At 32.9% G+C, this 23,250-nt stretch overlaps 2 protein-coding genes across 4 annotated transcripts in view; both read right to left on the reverse strand.

Moving 5' to 3' along the window:
• The window catches only part of LOC141459211 (uncharacterized), a 37,604-nt gene extending 18,432 nt beyond the window's left edge, over positions 1–19,172 (reverse strand). The window contains exons 1-6 of the mRNA XM_074138003.1: positions 18,943–19,172; positions 18,717–18,854; positions 16,042–16,134; positions 15,331–15,435; positions 13,856–13,967; positions 2,120–2,267 (exon numbers count right to left, since the gene is read on the reverse strand). Of these exons, the coding sequence (XP_073994104.1) occupies positions 2,120–2,267; positions 13,856–13,967; positions 15,331–15,435; positions 16,042–16,134; positions 18,717–18,852 (594 nt within the window). The 5' untranslated portion in view covers positions 18,853–18,854; positions 18,943–19,172. The remainder of the gene's footprint in view (positions 1–2,119; positions 2,268–13,855; positions 13,968–15,330; positions 15,436–16,041; positions 16,135–18,716; positions 18,855–18,942) is intronic.
• Positions 19,173–22,558: 3,386 nt separating this feature from the next.
• The window catches only part of Apoltp (Apolipoprotein lipid transfer particle), an 87,748-nt gene continuing 87,056 nt past the window's right edge, over positions 22,559–23,250 (reverse strand). For all 3 annotated transcript variants that reach the window (XM_074137993.1, XM_074137992.1, XM_074137994.1), the window contains one exon: positions 22,559–22,785. In XM_074137993.1, the coding sequence (XP_073994094.1) occupies positions 22,714–22,785 (72 nt within the window). In that variant the 3' untranslated portion in view covers positions 22,559–22,713. The remainder of the gene's footprint in view (positions 22,786–23,250) is intronic.

Consider the following 23,250-nt stretch of genomic DNA (forward strand, 5'->3'; position numbering starts at 1 on the left):
TTTTGCTAGGCGATGTACTCTCAAAATATTAAAAGAAAAAATCTCGCAATAGCCGTAGGAACTTCAAGCAAGAGTAAACTAAACCTTGCTACAATATCAAATGGGCATTTAAAACACTTTGGACCTTCTTCATACGGGCAAATAGAACAATTAGAACAACATACACCTTAAATGGTTGTTTAACAATAAAAGACCCCAACAGAGTAAAAATATTTCAAAAATTTAACAATAATCCATCTGTTCCAGGTTTAAATGATTAAATAATCCTAAAATATAACCTGGAACCTCGGTAACAGTGATACAAAATTACTAATCTTTACGAGATACTTAGCATAACTACTTTGAAATGTAGGACTCGTTCGTTATGAATTAAATCTGATTCGATCATTATTAAAAATAAATTAGTAAAAGGAATCCTCATCAAATAAGCATAATTAGTTTATATTTCAAATATAAAAAAGACAAATTAGACCACATTCACCTTAACAACCAAAAAAGGACAAATAAGCGGACTAGCACAGAATATGGGTTATATTCAGTCTGCAAAATTCTAGATTGTTGTTTTTGTCTATTTATTTATTAAATTGACAAAAATAAATAATCAATATTTAATTTAAGTAAAAAATGTGTAACTGTTGAAACAAAAAATTGAATTCTATTATTGAAATCTAACACAATTAGTTTATAACAATTGTTTTCACTCAATGATTACAAACAATCGATAAATTTGTCAACCTCTACCATGCATAATACAAAAATTTGGAATCCCCATACAAATTAGAATTTAAGAATCACTTTTAATAAACTGCATAAATTTAACGTAAATATGTAGACTTCAGAAGGACTAGAAGAGATCATAATCAACATTAATTACAGCAATAATGTTACGACTAATTATATTTTTTATCAGGTTAGACTAGCACCACAATACATCTAAGCATTGCGGGTCTCGCTCTATCGTAGCGCCTTACATGTGTGCAATAAACATAAAGTTTAAGGAACCGTTGTCGAAAAAATTTAAAAAAAATGAAAAATTGATTCAGTTAAGAAACACGGATTGGCTGATTTCGAAATACTTATTATCCAGAGGTATGGGAACAGGTCGCTTCATCACAAACAAAGTTCAATTTATACGGAACACTATTTCAGGCTTAGGAAATGTTAAGACTCGGAGTTGAAACTCAGAACTACCGCAATTCCTTGTCTTACTGGTAGAGTACGAGTACCAGGATACTGGGGTAAAGACTTTGTCTTAGTGTTACAAGGTTTAAGATTTTATTACATTAACAGAAATCATCTTAATAAGTTTATAGTTTGTTTTATTCAAAAAAGACTACTCACTTCCTATCTCACAAATGAACCTAAATGAATTTCCTGAAATTATTCAAATAAATATTGCTGATCTTCATTCGTGCAACCCGAAGTTGAAAGTAAAAAATTCTGCAAAATTTAGTTTTTGGGCTAATGATAACGTACTTAAACCATTTTCTATAGATAACTTTTTCGGGCCCAGAGAACCTTAAGAGTTTTGAATTGATCATTTTTTCAATGATATCGCAACACCGAAAATTTGTCTAGGTTCCCCAAATTCTCTCTCACCACGTAGTAAGAGAAAGTCAAAATTCATCATAGCAGAAAAACTTGAATACCATAATATACGAACAAGCACTTGAGATGCATGGGAAATGATATACTGAAAAACTACCATCCCACAATCGTTATGGTTCAGGAGAAAGCGAGTTACAAGGGACAACAGAAATCAATTTTTTTTTTTTTACGAAAACAATTTTAAAATCTCGAGAATATTTTTGAACTAGTAAAACCTCATAATCAATGTTATTTTTCAATCACTAAGAATGTGTTTTTTAGTAAGATACAGGTCCACCGAACAGACTAACCCTGATTGATTCATGCCCCAGACCTCAATCTTATCTACAATAATGTGCACAACATGAGTTCCTCAAAAAACAACCATCCTAGCATGAACAACAGTCTAAGGGGTTTATAGTTCGGAAGATCGCATTTTTCTTCGTAAAGAGACTTAAAAAGATTAATAATGCTAATTATAGATATTTTGTACACCCATTGATAAGATAAAAGCAAATTAAGTATATATTACCTGTTTGTCGAACTCCTCCTCATTTTCCATCCACATATACTCCGAGAAATCCGTAGGTTGCTCCAAATTTGTAGGAGACACTGGTTCGTTATAATCGAAGTTATCATCCGATTTAATCTGTGACGGCATCTTCATTTTAAAAAGCGATCTAAATCAAAGGTCAAAATCAAAAACTTCATATAGCACAAAAGTTACTACTTTATGTTAAAAAATACCAAAATTAACTTATTATGTAAATTAAGAAGCTTGTTCATGTTCTTAAGTAATTTTTTAATAGTATTTGATTTTTTAAGTGACTTAAGGGTGATTTAATGGTGTGAAAAATGATTTTAAAACAAACCCTGTGAGAGGGCCATATGCATTCGTATACTGATTTGAATCTAGAAATTAACTATTACTGCAGTTAATACTAAGAATCTGTAATTCTAATAACAGTCTGTACCTGATGCAATTTACGTGCCGATATATTAATATGTGTGGTGTAATGTCTTTGATTAAATGGGAACAAAAGTTACCAAGTAATATAAACAACAATATCCTTTGGACTTCTTTACAGGTTGGCCAGATTTTACCATATTTTCTTTAATTTGATTAGAATGAAAACTTAACATAATTGCTTTCAACTCGTTGTTTAATATCAAAAATGACTGTATTTTTTTTATATAATAGTTGAAAATTAAAATATGGAAATTACCGATCCATTAGTAATAAGTCAATTACTACAAACTGTAGGGCTACTTTTCATATTGAAAATCTTTAAATTAATTTATATAAAATAAATTGCTAACAAAACTTGATTTTACTATAATTTAATTTTTATATTTTCTAACGAGAGGGGGGACCGCAATTCTGACGCTACTTTAGTCAATTCCAAGCTACTTTATACTTAAATCTTATTTTTTCAAAACTATTTATTATGTTCTTTCACAAAAATTGTGTTAATGTTCCCTTTACTTAGCGTAACAATCTACTACTGATCGGAAAAGGTCGTTACATGGTCAAATTCTGGACCGTTCATCAAATTCATCGTCAAATTTCCGGACCGTTTTCGCCAAAAAGTGTTGAAACTACTAAAGATCTCAATAATTTTTGATAGTTAATATTTCTTATTCAAATTCCCTTCTAAGTTTGGGATATAGACTGTAGGGAAACAAAAAAACCGACCATTGTGTCATTATCCTTGAACTAATTATATTTCCATGGTATTTATTCTGATTTTTCATTATCACATTGCTTTTATCACATCATACCCACCTTCCGAGTTATGTTTATACAATTGATAGTTTTGACGAACTATCAGAAATTTACTCCCAAATATTTTAATAAGCAATACGTTCTAAAGTTGTAAGGAATATTGCAAAGGACTAAACGTTGAATGAGAGATTCAAATATTCTTGGAACGAAATAGCTCATCCAGTCTTCAAGAATCGCACTTCTTTCTCTGCACTTTTGTTGTCTACTAGTGACTAGAGGTGGCAGCAGTTTACCAGATGCATTAAAACCACACTTTATTTGATTGTTTTTAAGATTTATTGCGGTTTTAGATTCGATACCTGTCTTGAACCTTGGTTTTTATCTTATGTGTTAACGAAAGAAATTTGCGTTGAAATACGTTAGCTTTAAGGTTTCCTCGAACTGATCGTAAGTCAGATTCTTAGTTGTAAAGTCCACTTCATAAAAAACAAACATTTCTTTCCTTTTTTCAACCTAATTTGTATACCTTTCTTTACCTAAATCTCCTTACCATTAATGGAACCTACACATGAATTAAAATCCGTAACATGTTACCATCTTCAAAAATAACACTTCATAGATTTGCCTCATCTATATTTTTTAAAGCAAAATTAAAATTCAGTTTAGTTACTATGATTAGAACAAGGCAATCAAAATGGGCGTAAATGTAGAGATTAGTTCTGGTTTACACAGCACTATTTCATATAACAAATTTCTATGAAAACCCCTATCGCGCTATTTCCAAAGCACTCAGGACTTACCTTTCATTGCTATTGATGGGACGTAACATTTATTCAGAAATGATGGCGAAGCTCCTAATTAATGATCTCTTCTGGCAGCAAAAAGCCTAATGTTTCACACCGCAATCTCGCACAACAACAATATATGAGAAACCATTTCCTCTTTAATGAGGTCTATATAGATGTTCCAGAATAATTACCCCACCGCATCAAGATGTTTCCCAAACCTGCCTGCCTTGTTTAAGGAGGCCAGTCACCAGATAAGTAAACTTCAGGATCACCTCTGCCCTCGTACATAGATCGGGCATGAAAACCTATTTCTGTTTGATTCCTGGAATTTCCTTCAGGATTTCTGGAGCCCCCTCCGAAACCCCTGCTTTTGACCCGTTCGTACGGTGCTCTTAATAATGCAAAGAATAGCTTCAGGACCAACGATTAGAGCAGATGCTCCGTTTCTGGCCAGGTTATAGCAACTTCGTTGCCCCAGTCAAAGGAGGAATGAGGTTAAAGAAGCCGCCAGCGATGTTAGCGCAGACTGGCTGTCCAAGCAATTGCGAATCTACTCATCTTTAAGGCCCCTTCTGAGGTTCTCCTCAGCACGTTTTAATGGCAATAATTTCAGCCCCTAGAAAACTGTGTGGTAGTAAGCTAGAGAAGCGATCAACAAATGTCTCCAGTTCATTCTCAAGAACTTAGCTCCGAATCACAAGCAATTTTAGAACGCAGATTGTGATTCTTTTAGTCTGTGGACAGTCTAGTCAGTGATTCACTGAGACCTTGCTTTTAAAGTCACTAGGAAAGTGGTTCTAAACTGCATCTTGGGAAGATTTGGTCTCTAGTTATACTAAAAGCACTGCCTTGGTCATGACGGAGGTATAACCACTACTGTCTCTGAGAAGTAATAAAAGCCATAATCATTCCTGCGGAAAAGTCGAGAATTTTCCAGCAAGTCAGTAAGCAAGAAAAACAGTAGAACTAACTGAGTCGGACGATACTCTATGAAACGAACTTATCATTCAGCTCACCTTTCTTTAACTAAGCTACAATTTGAGATGTCCACTTCACTTAGGAAATATTTCATCTTATAAATTAAAAACCAGAAAAAACTTATTTTTTTTTATTTTTTAATGGTATCCTCCCATTATAAGGAAAAATTTCTCTTTATTAATGGAATGACTCATGTACAGAAAAAATTCATGGAGTTTCATAAATCTATGTAAAAAAATATTTTTTTGAAAGAAAATAAGTTCATTTTTTTCTGCGTACATGATGTCTCAATACATAAATTTATCGAAAAAAAAATGCGTATCAAATAGTAACAGTGAATAAATATGACATAATAATTATTATTTCATGTTATTATTTGATTATATCATTATTATTATATTATTATTATTAATTAGATAATATTTTAATTATAGGCTTTATGAAATTAACAATTAAATTATATTTAACTGTTAGAAATGTAGGATATAAATTACAGTTTTTTCAAGATTTAACATTTACGGGTTGCTGTTTTAATTGCAATATGATAGAACGCATGCGCGAAACATCTTTAGATGTTCTACTTGACTTAGGATTAAAATCACACAATTTAGCGATTCGTTCCCATTCAGTACCAGGTTCTATAGCACCAGCATCAGCCACAAACTGTTTTTCAGCATTCCTAATTTAACACAAAACATATATGAAAATAAAGAATTGTAATCAATGAGTCAAAGTAAATTTGGTGTGAAACTCTCACACCACAATTAATAAACAGTTTCTGTCAAACATTTTTCATTTGGTCAGGTAGCGCCTTCTGATTCTTCTTTCATCTTACAGCATTCAAATTTAAACCTAATTCTCAGATTGATCAGACTCTCCGAATATAATTTTTCCAGAAATGTTTAAAATAAAATATAATTTCTGTTTTAGAACAATTCAAATGAATTTTAGGATAGTGACAAAAATTTATTACTGGTCTCATAGTAACCCTTTACTAAATATGCTTTACGTTTCGCGGATCCTGAACCATCCTTAGAGGCTAAATACAAAATAAAGTAAATACATTATAAAAGACAATATATGTTGCAGCTAATGTAATTCAAATATATAAAATATTTATTTGCCATCAGCATCCTTTTATAATGTTAAATTTATTTTAAAAATTGTTGTTGGTCATAGTAATAATAAAAGTGATTTATAAAAGAGATAATAAGCATTATTTTATAAACAAATTAATCCTTAAACATGGACTATGGTATGACTGCCAAGCTCTTTCATGAAAAAAAATATATGAATATATACATACAGGGTGTCCCAAGCTATATGGATAACGACTTTTTCTCGGAAACTAAGATAGCTAGAAAAAAACTAAAAAATACGTGTTCTCTTAGTTTTTTGTTAGGAATCCAAATTTACTTTGTAAATTTTTTTCGGTGCTTCCAGAAGCGAGATACAGGCACCAACTTCATTTTTTCAAATGGGGAGGTGTGGTTTTTATTTCAGAAATAGATTTCTCTATTTTTTTTTAAAGAAAAATTTACTTGAACGGTTTTTTTCTGTGAGCGATATTTTAGAAGTTATGAATGAAAACATGATTCTTATAATAAACGTCAACATGATAATATTTAAACGGTTTTTTGATTAAATAAGAAGAAAAGTACTATTTTATTATACATTATACTCCTCATTAATATTACAGATCATACTCGAAATGGCTTCCACCATTAGAGATGCATAGACACGCTCTTTCCTGCCAATTGCCCCTTACTGCCAAAGAAATAGATTCGGCTTTAACCGAGTTACAGGCATCTATTATTCTCTGCTTTAGTTCATCTACAGATGCAATCCCAGCTTGATTCTGATATACCTAGATTTAGAAATGCTTTTAGGTAAGCAGTTATGAATAATCACCTTGTTTTTTAGGTATCCCCAAAGGAAATATAGTCCATAGGTGTCAAATCCGGTGAGAGGTGGCCACTGAATCGCCCCCCGTGTCGATATAACACGCCCATCAAATTGCCTATCGAGATATCTCTTTACATGCCTGATGGTGTTATATCGACACGGGAGAAATTCAGTGGCCACCTCGTTCACCGAATTAGACACCTATGGACTACTTCCTTTGGGGATACCTGAAAAACAAGGTGATTATTCATAACTTTTTTCTTTCTTTCCTTATTTCTGCTTATCTAAAAGAATTTCTAAATCTGGGTGTATCAGAATCAAGTCGGGATTGCATCTGTAGATGAACTAAAGCAGAGAATAATAGATGCCTGTAACTCGGTTAAAGCCGAATCTATTTCTTTGGCAGTAAGGGGCAATTGGCAGGAAAGAGCGTGTCTATGCATCTCTAATGATGGAAGCCATTTCGAGTATGATCTGTAATATTAATGAGGAGTAAAATGTATAATAAAATAGTAAATTTTTCTTTAAAAAAAATAGAGAAATCTATTGCTGAAATAAAAACCGCACCTTCCCATTTGAAAAAATGAAGTTGGTGCCTGTATCTCGCTTCTGGAAGCACCGAAACAAAATTTACAAAGTAAATTTGGATTCCTAACAAAAAACTAAGGGAACACGTATTTTTTAGTTTTTTTCTAGCTATCTTAGTTTCCGAGAAAAAGTCGTTATCCATATAGCTTGGGACACCCTGTATATAGATTTTACGGAACATATTTTATATACAAAAAAGTATGAAGTTTAACAAAAAAGACAATAATATTAATAATAATAAAGATACCATAAAGTAAGCTCTTACTCCATTACCTATTCAATTAGAACTTACAATATCTTATAGTAGCCAAAGGGCAAACTAAGAATTTGAGTGTCTGTGAGTAAAAACAACACAGTTTTGTGATTAACTGAGGAAGACGGAGGCAGAAGCACATACTATACTATTAACATTTTTTCTAACAAATAAAAAAACTCACTGCATTCGGACAGGGGATCTCCCACTTAGAATTCCACGCTTCATAACCACTATACAAAAAACTATCCATTCCTAATTACATTAATACTAGTCAGAAAATTAGAAGTCTTTTCGCAATAAAAATATGTATACCATTTTATAAACAATACGCTAAAAATGCATACAAATTTTAAACAAGACAGAAAAAAAAAATACAATAGCTACAAGCAACATGAAAGCAATTTCCATAGCTCCGGCCAACAACGATTGAAAACCATCTTTCTTAAATATATATAAGTTAATAGTTAATGTGGTCGAAGTTTAAAATCGATTCTACGATCATATCTCATTTAAAAAACAGGAACACCCTCTGCGGACGCCGTTATTACAGAACTTCTACATAACACCCCCCCCCAATCAAAGCGCCAAGGAAAGGCACATAAGGATTCACTAATATATCGCTCCGGATGCGGTGGCTCGTTGTATGGGATATAGAAGCCTCAGGCTTCACTACGTTCGATTTCCTCGTATGGTACTTGTTTTGTTAATTCTGAGTCGTCTCCTATTATCAACAGATGTAAGCAGGCTTGATATGGATTTAGCGAAACTATTAGTTCCTTGTCCAATAGTTGGATGATGGACGTCTTCTTGTCTCGTCGCCCTACTCTCTTGCCAATAATACAGTCTTTGGCATGGAAGATGAAAAGGTTTTTTTACCTTTATCTCTATCAAAAGTAATAAGATTTTTGTACACTAAAAATTGTTTTCCAAGAAAGTAAGCTACATTCATTATGACACTAAACTACCAAACAAGAATACAACTTACTTGTAATACATTTTTAAACTAATTAATTCTCATTAATAATAAAAATACGATAATCATTATACATTTCTAAAAAAAAAAAGCTGATAAATAATTAAACTTAAATTTTAATATAAAAAGCGTCCAACAGAGTATCAATACTGCTATAACCTGTAAAATATCGATGACAAAAACTAGGGCCCCCATTAAGTTGATTCACAAATAAAAGGAATCAACCTTTAATAATAAGAATAATAAGCTTTTTTAAAAAATAAATTTTACAAAAATAGGTTTATTGTGAATTTAAATTAAATTATAATTATTTATAATAAACTTATAAATAAGTTTAATTATAACAATAGAATATAAAAGGGAACGGATTTGCTATGCGGTTAGGGAATTGGATTCCCACGCGGAGGACCCGGGTTCGAATTCAGCTGCTGTCCCTTAGATTTTCTCTTTCTAGGAGCTTCTTACAGTTCACTGTCCGGTGATTGACAGTGTTATCTGTAACGAGAGAACACTGTCCGTAGGCCAGCAGTGTACTGAAAAAAGCTCCGGGCACCAATAACCTCAGATGTTAACGCGCCTTAAATCATTAAAAAAATAAATATATATATAAATAAAAACAAAGAATATAAAGTTTACGTTTTTTTTAAAAAAAAAAGAAATATTTTTAATCATATACAATAAATAATCATGGGCTATAAACAAAAAATGACGTTTTTAAAGGATTTAATGGCTGTGTGGTTTACTCTCACCATAAATTACACCAATAAAAAAAAGTAAAGCAATCGTCAATTCTTTTAGGTGGGGCTTAACGTCTAAGTAGCAATTAGGTATCGTGGACGGATGCGGAAATACATACTACACTATTAACATTTATCTAACAAAAACAACCCACTGTTTATTAAACAACAAAGAATATTTCAAACGTCAAAAAATATGATTACCATTTTATACACAATACGCTAAAAATTCTTATACATTTTAAACATAATAGAAAAAGAAGAAAGAATACTATGGCCACAAGCAACATAAACAAAAAAATTTCACAGCTCCAGCAGTGCACTGGCCAACAGCAATTGAAAACGATCTTTCTTATGTATATGATGAAGTTAAAAGTTGATAAGGTCGAACTTTTAAATTGATAATACGATCATATCTCATTTAAATAAACAGGTACGCCCTTTGTGGACGCCGTTATTACAGAATTACTACCACCCCTCCTATCGCGGCTTCAAGTAAAAGAACGTAAGGATTAACTAATCTATCGCTGCGGGTGCGGTGGCACGTTGTATGGGATATAGGATATGATGCCACAGCTTTACTACCTTCGATTGCTTCGTATGGTACTTGCACTGTTAATCCTGTGTCGTCTCCTGTCCCCAACAGATGTAAGCAGGCTTGATGCAGATTTATCGAAACTATCAGTTTCTTGTCCGGTAGTTGGATGATGAATGTCTTCTTTTCTCGTTGCCCTAGTCTTGCTGATAGAATCTTGTGTATGGAAGATGAAGAGTTTTTGTTTGTCCTTTATCTCTAGTAATACTAATACAAAGATTTTTTTAATACTACACATTGTTTTACAAACAAAATGACTAACATTCATATTTACACTTAACTGTAAAATAAGAAAACAACCAACTTATTAAACATAATATTTATAATAAATAGTAAAAAAAAAAAAAAAAATCAATGAAGATGTCTTAAAATGAATAATTGAACATAAATTTTAAAACAAAAAGTCCCCTACCATGGGATTAAAACTACAAAATATCAGCTATAAAATACTGACGACAAAAACAGGACCTAGTACGTTGATTAACATAAATTGTTAAAGCAAATAGTTATTTTAATTAACAAATAGTTAATTTAAGTTTTTTAAGCAAATAGTTAATTATTAATTAATTAACTTAAATTAAATAACTTAATTAATTATTATTTTATTTTTAAAAAAGGGTACAAGAAAATTAAAAATATCAAATTTAACCAAAATAAGTTAACTGTTTAAGTTTTAACCTACCCCCTAATTAATATTGGTAAGGAAATGGGAATTCTTTTCACAACCATTAATTATTTTACAACCCAATGAAAAATATATTAAACGTTTAAAAAATTGTTTGACATATTAGGAAAAATTTGCTAAAAATTAATACAAGGTTTAAATAGAACAGAAAAAAAGAAAACCATCACTATAGGCAACGTGAAAAAGAATTCCTCAGCTCCAGAAGTGCACTGGCCAACTAAAATTAAACACCATCTTTTTTTGGGAGGGGAGGAGGAATTGAACATTACAGTGGTCGAACTTTTAAATCGATTCGAGGATCATATATGTCAATAGGGGTCCCCCCTTTGTGGAGTTTTCATTCAATTAAATACTTGTAAATTTTTATAATCAAATAATTAGTAAGTCACTTTAATAATAATTGCCTATCCTAAAAATAGGCATATCTTTATCTATCTTATTTTTCATAATATAACATTATGGTGAGAAGATCTAGGGATAAATTTATTTAAACGTATATAAAATTATTTGTATACATGTAGTATATATTTATAAATATGTTATATTAAGAATGTAATTAAAGAAACCATATTTAAAAACTGTGTTATTTATTATTATAATTACCTAAAGTTAGCAACAACTTCTACTAAACAGGGTAAAACAAATTAAACAGCGATTACAGCAATTTCTCGCCAAAGAAATTAAAGTGCGATTATGGCGCGATTGCAATATTTTTCTTGATAAGAGTAATAATATGATAGCACGTCGACTGAAGTAGGGAACTAGTACCCTATTTATCAAAACGGGGTTAAGATATAGAATTTTAATTATTTATAGTTAATAATTGGAGGTCTTACTTACAAATTCAATGTGGAAAAGATCGTTTTACCAGGCAGTCTGTTACGAAAAATTCTGTAAATTTGGGATGCCCATAAAGAAATACCCTGAGAGTTTAGCTGCCTGCCCTCACTCGGACGTAAGATTCCATCCTTTTAAACCAATACATGCAACGGACTCGCCCACTGGTTCCTCAAAGGGCATACTGCCTCTTTGATCTTTCTTTAGGAGGCTGCTTTAACAGTTATATATTTTTATGGGAGTAATCACTTGATCTTAGCAAATACTGGTTGCCCAGTAATCTCTAAAATATGTTTCACCTGAAGTTTTGTGGTATTTTTGACAAGTACAGGTCTGATGACACTTGGGGAACTTAGCAGTGTATCACCAAATTTTTGATCTTCAGAAGCTGAAAGTATTGAGACCTTATACCGATACACTCTGCCTTCCGGGGCCAATACAGTCTTCTTATCGATAAGTTGCCTTCCTTTTAGATCAACCATCAGGTCGCAATGAAATTTGAACTCTCCCGATATATTTAGGGAAATCAGCTTCTACGAAACTTCAAGTAAAGTGCGCCTGGAACCTCAATCAAGTATGATGGCCTTCTCGATAAACGTTGCTATTTTCTTTATAGTGAAAATGGTAAAAGCGTAACTAGTACGGACCACGGCCCTTAGAAGTGAGATGATTTGCTCTATCACGGCTTCTACGCTGCCTAGGGGGTTGTGAGTGTGAAGACTCAGTTACCTCACACGCTCGGAGGCTCATTGGAAATAACTTGGCAATCTCCGATACGTTTTCCTTGAAATTCGAACCGCTATTTCGGCCAGTTTTTCTACAAAATAAAAGATGAACATAAAATAACTGTTCAGTAGTAAGCGCCATTTAGTCACTCCATAAAACACTACTTGCCACAGACTCGCCCACTAATCGCTTCATTTGCCGTAGAAGTGTGAGGGTTTTTCATCACCTAATTCTCCACTCATAGTTAAACATGTTAAACTATATTTAACAACGTTTAAAGATCTGTTATAAAAAAAAACATGCTTAAAAAAATACTAATTTTAAATAGAATAGAAAAAAGAATGCAATGACCAACGGCAACAGAAAAAAAGTCCAAAGCTCCAAAAGTAACCTGTTCCACAAATTAAAAACCACCTATTTTGTAAAACGTAACAAAACCATAAAAGGAGGCACTTTTAAATCATTCTAAGATCGTACTTCACATCAATAGATGGGTCCCCTCTTGTGGACGTCGTTATTTCACACCCACTACAAGAATGTAACTATCAATAACAATTTTCTACACGAAGTTTATTAAAAAAAGTACGGTGATGGCAAATTATATTTGTAAATAACATTAGTATAACATTTTATAACGTATTTTAAATTTAATTTACTCAATTCTGTATTTAGCCTCTTAATGGCCCAGAGTGGGCGAAATCTAAGGCTAATCTAATGAGGATTAATCTTAGACCCATAAAATTACAAAATTATAACATTTAGTATATAAAGTTTAGACCAAAATCAGAAAATAGATTTCAATATATATATATTTTTTAAACTCAGTCCTGTTAAATAAAAAAACTCAAAATCGCATTCCACACAACTGATTTCATCAAACTTGGTTATTTCAATAACTTTTAATGTTCAGTGACATCAAATTGCTGTCGGAAATATAAATTGTTCCGGTGTACTTTGAAGGAATCCTTAAATTCAATACTAAAACTAAATTTTACTGCAGTTTTGAAATTCAGGTCTTGATGTTTACACAATTCTTCCAATTCCATTTAAACGTAGTAATTCCCCAAGATCCAATAAAAAAAAAATTCCCTCAGGGAAAATAACTCAGTAAAAATGATTTCCACTTAGTGATTTTGCCGCAACTCAAGGGTACTTACTATAAGCACCTGGGTATTAGATTAAGAAAATCAATCAATCAATTTAAAAAAAAAAAAAAATGGAAAAAGGAGAGAAAAAAGGGGTTCTTCTGTTACACTTTGGTAACCAATTTTAGTATATAAAAAATCTAAATTAATTAAGTTAGACAAATAAATAATTATAAAATACAATGATACTCACTTTGCGGCCTCTCTTTGGAGCGAATTAAAATTATAAACAAAAAAAAAATTTGTATTGAACCATACAAAATAAGATTAACACAGAATATTGATTTCAAAACCAGAATGCTATAACGAATATTGTACAAAAAAATTACCTGTTAGCCGCTCTAGTTTTTGCGTTCAGGTCTTCGTGATGCTTATACCATTCTTCCAATTCTTTTTTAGCATTTTCCCTCCATTCTTCCTTCTTAATTTCTTCATTTTTATCTAAAAATCAAAATTAAAAATAATGATAACTTAGTTCTTAACCCATCTTGGACTTAAAATCTAAATATTTAAGATTCACAGCAGTCATAACCAATTTGACAATAATGTAAATAGTAAACGGCAACAACTTCACCAACAGCTTTTCTGTACATGAAACCAATGTTCTCACATCAACCTAAACAATCAGTCTTGAATTGCATTAGCTACTCTTTATATATTAAGTGCTTAATGGTAATGTTCACATTATAACCAATTATACTAGTAAGTATATTATGGTCTTCCAACTGGAGGTTGCTGTTATTTCTATTACTTACTGTGCCAAAGATCTTATAGCAAAATATTCTTGATGTGGATTCATTTACTCAGATAAACAAGAAGTAATCAAAAAACCTCTAGGCTAGAGTGAGACTGTATTAGTTCCTCATCGAGGTAGGAATCTCCAATATGTTCATCGTATGCGTATGTTCATCATATGCATGCCAAGACTTGCAGGTTATGCGAACAATGAGAAGGCAGTCAATTGATGAGATTAGATTTTATCAAACCTCTTATGGGTCCGGAACCCTTCCGCTATGTATCTAGGGCTCAGATGAAATAACTCTTTATGTATGGGGTTCACACCATATCTAAGACATGGTAGCGCAGTACTGATCGAAGAAAGAGATAAAGAGTTCATTCAAGAACTTTCACTAAACTTACGCAGACCTGCTTAATCACGACCGTGTGGCTTTTAAGAGTTTCGGTGGTTTTATTGTCTGGACACTGCAGTCTCACAAGGCACAAGAGCTTACTTGCTCAGGTCAACGGTAGCTGTTTTACTTGCCTAAAGAATCCTTCATTTTGTGGTACTGAAACCTGAACAAACTGTGAACGCAGACTTTTACTGTGTACAATTGGATCGAGTAAATCAATCTTTAATTGAAAAGTGTCCAACAATTGCCAACAGGCGCTAATGGCCACAGACGTCGATGCGCCAAAAAAAAAAAAAAAAATTGCCAACAGAAAAAGCGTTATTCTGCAACACGATAATGCAAGATCGCACTACGCAAGACGAGCCCTAAAAAAAAATGACGAATTGGGTTGGGTGGTACTGCCGGGAGGCATACCATACTCGCCATGTTGCACCGTCGGATTTCTACTTATTCCGATCGCTCCATAACTTTCTAAGTAACAAAAAATTTGGATAGTATCTCATTTAATTTTGCACCGCGGACCGCGAGACGTACGCCTGCTCCTTAGAGTCTAAAGAATAACAATATCGTGTTTTTATTAATCAGCAATAAAATCAGATGGGTGCTTAAATCTATGGAACATTTTTTATTAGAAATATCGTATTTTTTTCAAACTCATTAATTATTCATACCCTTTTCTTCTAACATTTTCTTTTGCTCTTCTCGCCACTTCTTGATTTTTTCCGGCTCTTCTCTAGGAATCTGTCTGGTTGGAATCGGGCTACTGTTCCGCATTTCTGAATGCCAAAGATCAAATAAATTGACAATTTAAAATATAAAAATTATAAAAAAAAAAGTCTGTTTTCAGGCTCGGTGCAATGGAAATTGTAATTTTAGGATAAAAATAATAATTTATGACTTTCAAATTAAGTATTTATTCAGTAAGCAGTTAGTCAAAACTAAACTAAAATTTGGGGACTTTTCAGTGAAATCGTTGTTAAACTATTAAAATTGCATTTTTAAGTTGGTTACTCTCTCTTTTTTTATTGTTTCTTGTTCTTTTGTTTTGTTGAACTCATGTATTTATGTATGTGTGAATATAAATTTCAATAATTTGTTTTAATTTTCTTTTTTTGGTGGTTCGCTGTTAACGTCATTTTACTTCCCCATGTTTCTTTTTTTAAACAGCGTGGCACTCAATGGTTTATTTAATTAATTAATATTAATTTATTATCCTTTTTTTTGGTGCTTTAAATTCTTTCTTTTTTTTCTTGCGACTGTTGTCCCTTAAGCAGCACACCCTTTTCTACACTTAGCTAAGTCTTAACTTTTTAATAATTCTATTGTAGTCATATTTATCCTAGCCAATAATTTAAAAAAGTTATTGCATTTTAAAATCTCACCACTGAATGTTGTGAATTCTGTATTTTCTTGTTGCCCAATTGTATTAATCATTTCAAAACTGCCGGTGTTATCGCTCATTTCAGGTTCAGAGCCTGGCAAGACAACAAAAATGCAGAAAAACATATATAGAAGAATATTAATTAAAAATATAAAAAACACAAATTTAAAATAAAAGAAATAAAAAATGCAAATGAAGAAATAATGGACCGTAAAATCCAATATATATACCAACTAGATTGTTACACTTACCAAGATAGATTGTGCATAAAACTAAGTTGAATTTTCAGGAGTAGATATAAAACAGACAGTTTGAATCTTAAACTTAAACGGGCTTTGAGATTTAAAAAACCGTTTTATATAATTTTCCGAGTGACGTCCTTTATAAAACTGAGGCATAGCTATGGAGGAAGACTGTTCTAATAGGGACTGTAAGCAATCTGAAGCTAAACGCTAACTCCTGCCTCCTCTACTAACTTTAACATAGTAAAACGAGAAATATCTGCCGTAATAATGTTGTGGACTAGCTCCATGTAATTAAAATGAGATACGCTTTATCAGGACATGAAAAATATCCACTTTCTGCTGCTGAGATCACAGGAATAGATTTAACCGGTTCAATATTATCTTTTCACGCCAGGCAGCTCTACGAAACTAATTTAAGACTTATAGAGGAACTGCTTGAAAGGAATTGGTATCCAACACAAGTGTTTCTTCGTCTGCGTTTCCGTTGAAACTCTCACTGACTTTAAAGAAAATTCATTTATAGCATGCCCATCTACCTTTAAGTGCACAGTTAGTCACAGGAATGGTAAGTGAAAACCAAGAATAAAAGTAGGCGAAAAAGTTCATTAATAGCTATTCAATTTACTGCATCAACTTTATTAAAGAATTACTCCAACAAGGCCAGTAGTTCACCTTACTTAGTAGTAGGCTTCCTTATCAGCAACTTACGATAGCATGGGCATCGCATAGGCCTAAAGTAAGATAGCCTATGAAGAAGCCCAGTTGCGGAGGAAGCTGCACTTAATTGTGTGAGCTAAAAAAGCCAAGAAATAGGCTTCAAGGACATGAAAACTTATACCTTCCAGCATTGCGTAGGAACCACTCACTAAAACAGACCTTTTGGGTGGCAATGGTGCTTACTAACTGCTAAACTAAAAAAATCTTCATTAATCCGGCCAACATTTAAATTTAGGGCAATTTAGATTTTACGGATTGCTTTGACACTGTCAACAATTTATTAATATCTGATGTTGGACTTAAATTTCAGAAAATACAGTCTTCGTGATCCTAGCCACTACCCGATCTCCTCTTCCCCTTAGCGCTTAATATCGTTTTTCCAATGATGTCTCAAAAAGCTGGCGAATCACAAATTGTTTTCCAACCATTTCGGTTGCAGACATATAACGTAACGGGAAGTGAAAAGCAACCATGATAATAAAGGTACACCCATGGCAGTTACTTGTACAACTTCAAAAACCGGATTGTTTTCGAAAAATCTTTCATGTAGAAAAATCATGTTTACTGATGTGATGAAAATATAGTAAACAAAAACAAAAAATTTCAAGTGGCTCACACTGGCAAACACAGTGATAATTTGATTTTTGGCTGATTACTTAATAATCAAATATGTTTGCGTGAATTGAACACACTATACAACACTATACATATACTATGTTATAAGATGCACTTTAAAGCTGTTAGATAAGGCAAAGAAAAGCAACTCCTCGCTTTAAAAAAGTATCAGTAGATACTGGACCAGGTAGGAGATTTGTATTTTGTGCGTCAAAGTGCGGAACAGTAAAATAACGCGAACGTGAGTGCTACATCGACTAGGAAGAATCGTAATTTTTTAGAGTCGAGGTACCGCAGATTTGGTCACCTGAAAGGCCTACAGGAAGCGATCAATCAAAGGCTTAGATTTTGAGAAGTCTCCAAATTTGTTAAATTGTTAAAGAGGAACAGTGGCACACCTTTTGCGTAGAATTTAGAAAGAAAAACGGAACTACTTGAATTAATTCTCACAGACATCTGAGGTCCTATGCGTGCAGAATCAACTAAAAAAGCCAAATTCATCACCTTCATAGACAATCTTACACACTGGTGCGAAGCTCCTTTCTTCACTCCCAGAATGAAGCTTTTAATTCGTGATTTTGTCATACTGGTGGAAAATAAGACGAAACGAAGATCAAAATTCTGTAATCTGATGATGGAAAAGAATATTAAATGAACAGTTCAACCAGTTCCTGAAATTTAAAGGAATTACCAAAAAATTTACTATTCTCAACATCACTTTCTCATTACAAAACAAAATAAAAACAATTTTTTTATTAGCTTTACAAGCTTAAGATTCCGAATTGGAGATAGACCTAGAAAATAAAAAACACGAAAGATGAGCGATCTCAAATGGCAACGATTTTGTTTTAACCAAGAGTACACACTACATAGAATTATGTACATCTGATATAATTTTAAAATACTGTTCATTTTATCAGTTCGAACAGAGAAGTGTACAACTTAAATACTTATGAATTAAATGAATGAATGCAGCCCAAACAATACAAGTTTTACTTAGATTAGAAAAAAGGAGGGAAAAATGAGAAGCCATGTCACATTTTGGACTACACTCATTAAAATTTTGTATCACAATTCATCAAATTTTTATGTAACATACCATTAGCTACAGTGATACCTGCTGGCTTCAACTCTTCCTCTAATCCAGCTAATTCATTTTGTTCTCGAGCGAGAAAATCAGCAGCTGGATCAACTTCAACTTCCTTAAAATTATCGCTTGCAGCAAAGTGATCCATTTCTTTAAAACAGATAGATTATTTTAAACAAAAAAAAATCGTACTCAGTCGTTTCCTAAAAACATTAACAAATAATTTTAACATTTATACCTTAATACTTTATTACAAGAAATTAATGGATGCAAGAAGATAATTTGTTTAATCGGAGGATCTCTTAAAAAACTAAAACTATCAACTTTTTACGAAATGAAACAAAGAAAAATCGCTACTGAACTATTTACAACTAATAGAACTCAGCAAGTTTCAAATGTAATATATTTGATTAATTAATTACCTAACACGAGCACTACGTTTAACAATTAGAATTAGCATTGAACAAATCGATAAGTGACGTCACAATACTCGCTATCCAGTGTCCAATATTATCACTTTAAAAACCGTTAAAAATAATAATTCCCTAATTAACAAATTATATTATAAAAATAAATTTCATAATAAAAATTTATAATATTTACAATATACAGTGTATACAATATAAAATTAACATAAAATCAAGCAATCAGATAAAAATAAAATTTAGTAGCCCCCCATGTTAAAATATTGTTTGAAAATAATTTGTTACAACAACCATATAGTAGAATAATGATTTTATTAAAAACAGAAGTCAGCAAGTCTCTTTTAAAAATTGTTCTACAAAGCAGGAGCTGAGTCGGCTTAAGATCTGAAAAAAAGGTAAGTTAAAGACCGTTACTGTTCATATAAACATTAAATGTCATAGGGTAGATTATTTACCTATAAGAGCGCAATAGGGATGACGATGTATCCGCTTAACTAATACTCTGTTAATCTCAAAATATTAGTAGAAGGCGTTTGGGAAGATTGTGCCTTGGTCTCTACAGAAGATGTTTAAACGTAGGAATGTGTTAAAAACAATTGAAATGATGCATGAAGGCCTATTTTTCAGATATCCAAGTATTCAGCAGTACTAAGGACTATAGCTAATAAACTTCACTTAAATTCTCACATTTTTAAATTAAGTCCAGTAACGGAAATCGAACTCAGTACCAAAATACATCCTAGAATTGTGGTCCGCGTCTTTAACCGCTCAGCTACCTTGGCAACCAAGAGCAGTTGAAATGAGGATATATTAGGTGCTGGTGAAGTCAGCAGGTACAGCAGGTTACGAAACTGGAAAATAAAATCTTGTTAAAAATATGTAGATCTATGAGGCACAAGAAAGGGTTTAGGATCTGAATAAGCTAACAAACGGCTGAACTGAATTTTTTTCGAAGTCAATGCTGAAAAAAGGGTGAGGTTGCTTGTAGTAACTGTTTCAAATGTTTATGTCTGTTTCTTTTGAGAATACTTAAACTTAGTTCTCATGCACCAGTCCGCATCAGACAACTCTGGATACAACCAAATCCACTGTGCCTCAAAAGATATCTATGGAAAAAATTTGGTGTGAGCTCTTACCAGACTTTCTAGTAAACCAAGTTTTCGATTTGAAGAAACATTTGAACGCATCTCACAACGTCTAAACAAATTTTCCCAATAAATTATTCAAGTAAAAACTTTTGATATAAGTACGAATTTGAGAGAAATTTAGAAGACTTAATCATACTGAAATGGTATTTTAGAGGGGAGAGAGGCCACGAACTCTCTCAAGAGCCCTGTTAATCAATATGCCCTGGGAATATTAATCAAAAAATGTTGTTGACAATCAACGATAACAGAAAGTATAAGTGTAGTGATGATTGGGTTTACCTGTGAGGTGTTCCCATTCTCACCCAAGTTGCATATATTAACTAGTCCGATTGCCTCTAAGAGCATTGTGTGTTAGTGTTAGTCCGGTACATCGTAAGGATGATTATATTTTTGAGAAAAGAGGCAATTCTTATTATTTATCCGCTGTAGAGCAAGTCAATAAGGGTATAGTAGAATATAGTAAACTTAAAAACCAGTAGATCGCATTAGTGAGGAGAGCTTTATGAATTAAGGTTTGATAAGAGAAATAAGTTGTAAAAAGAGGACTTGGCTATTTTTTTGTTCATAAAAATACTTTCTTCTGCGACTTCGATATTTTTTTTTTGTTGTTGTTTTTATATCTGCACAATGTTGTCTATTATTGCCACTGTAGGGCTAAAACTGTGGAAACATTTTGTGTGTCTAGTTTGGGAGTCAGTTGTTGACAATATACTCGAAGAATATAAGTACATGAAACCCTTTATCTTTAAAACCTTTAAACATAGTATACCATACCATAGGAGCCACTTGGATTAAATCAACTGAAAAAAAAGGGTTTTAAGACCTTAACGGTTACAATTCTATGAAAGTACCATCACAAATTTTGGAGATATAGTTGAAATGGAGATTAAATGTATACATAAATAAAAGTCAGCTTAAGTTTCTAAATTTTCATTTAAAATCTAGATAGTGAAAAAAAGCTTCTTTTTTTCTAAAACAAGAAAATTCCTCTGAAATATTACAACTACGAAAAACATCACCTAACAATTATAGCAAAATAAGCAGTGGAAGGTGCAAAATTGAATAATGGAAATTATTGAGAAATTGAAGTTTTTTTTAAAAAAAATAAGTGGTGCCTGAATTATTGGAGAAAGCTTTCTCATACTTCAGTTCCCTTGCAAAAAGCGCAATTGGCATTTTAAGCGCGCGAAGGCACCTACACCCCGATGCGGAGTGGGGAAGATGACGCAAACGCATATTCCCTTAGGCGATATGCGCCCGAGGGGGTCACCGCAATCGATTATAGTAAATAATGCTAAGAAAATATATAGCAATAAAAAACGGTCAAGAAAACACTTACCTTTGAGGTACCGGGAGTGAGTGCACTCAGCATCCGCCAGGCGTTGAAGGATCTCTGCAGACTCTCAATAAGCGGTAGAAAGGAATAGGAACTGTTAAGAAGCTTAGGTTTACAATTGTGTTGAGATGTGTGTGTGGGTGTAATGAGTAGTGGAACCCCGAGAAAGGTAGGAAATATTTGGGCTTAGGCCCAAAGAGGCGGATCAGAATTGGATAGCGGGGTCAGCGGAAGAGTGAAGGGGAATAGTGCAATAAGCGCACTAGATGCGGATAAGCGAAGTACTAGATATCAGCAAAACAAAAAAAAAACAGTAGCAGGCGTACACCAACAGGCAGACTCGAGTGACGTAGTGCCGGACGCAGCCAACGATGAAGCGTTGAGGAAGCACGAAAAAACACTGGAAGCGGTGCGTTGTGAATACGAAGCGTACCAGGTTTGAAGCGGTGCAGGGCCGGACGTCACCTAACTGACAAACGGATATGACTACTCTGTCTAGAGAGAGTAGAGAAGGGGAAGGGTTTGACAGCGTGGGAACCCTAAAGAAATAAACATAACTACAAAAGAGTAGAAAAATAAAATATTTAGCGGCGACAAGAAAGGAAAGGATTAACGCGAGATAACGTGTAGTGCGAGAAAAGGAAAAAAAGTGAAAGAGACAGAAACAGAAAAAGGTGAGAGGGAAAACCGTCAAACGGTACCGCCAAAAAGGACGGTACGCGCCTTAAAAGGTATCATAACTAACATTGCGATTATTATATTAAAACTGTCCGGTAGGACAGTTGTATAAGGGTTGACCATCAAAAACTGCACGAAAAAGCGTAACGTTGAAAAATTATAAATACCACAGTTTGATGGGCAGAGCATTTGCAACGTATTTCTTATAACATACATGTATGTTACACCATTGACCACTGATTAAAGGTTTTGATGTAAACTTAGCTATTCATTAAAATAATAATGTTCTATTATTTTATTTACATAAATGTCTATAAATTAGATTGTTTTTATATTTTTACATTTGCTTTTTACAAATCAATTTACAAATACATTTAGTTCTTGTTACATTTTATCATATGTAAAGAATTAGAATTAACAGATTATCGCATAACATCTCCAGCATGATGTTCTAGCGCATGTAAGAATGATAGTGTGCCATTATCTCTAAAGTCCTGGAACATATCATTTACAATAAGTGTTGCATTTGAAAACAGTGCGTTTGGCGTCAACATAGTTAAAAAAAAAAACAAAAAAAAAACAATAATTTGACAGATCTAAGAAAACCAAGCTCTGCAAAGACGTTTTAGGAAGAGAGAGGAGTCGTTAGTTAGGTATAGTCTCTCTGGAGTCTCATGCACCGTTCCCGCAAAGCCCTTTCTAATATTTCAAAACGCCCCAAGTACCATTCGAATCTGGAGACGCCTAGGATCTCTCTAGATAATGTTTAATGAACTCCCAAGCCTGTGTAAACAGGGTAAAGTTTACTCCAAGTGGAAGTCCGGTATCTTAGAGGCTTCGTTTTCCGGCTCTATTACCCCGGTGACATTCATTTTTTAGCACAGGTCGCCTAACGCTATGGACTGGGCTAAGGAAATACTGAAAAGTGAAGGAAGAAGAAACTATCTGAAATATTTTAC

This window comes from Rhodnius prolixus, unplaced genomic scaffold (genome assembly GCF_049639745.1).
Source record: "Rhodnius prolixus isolate KJV_2025 unplaced genomic scaffold, Rpr scaffold_11, whole genome shotgun sequence".
Classification (NCBI taxonomy): Eukaryota; Metazoa; Arthropoda; class Insecta; order Hemiptera; family Reduviidae; genus Rhodnius; species Rhodnius prolixus.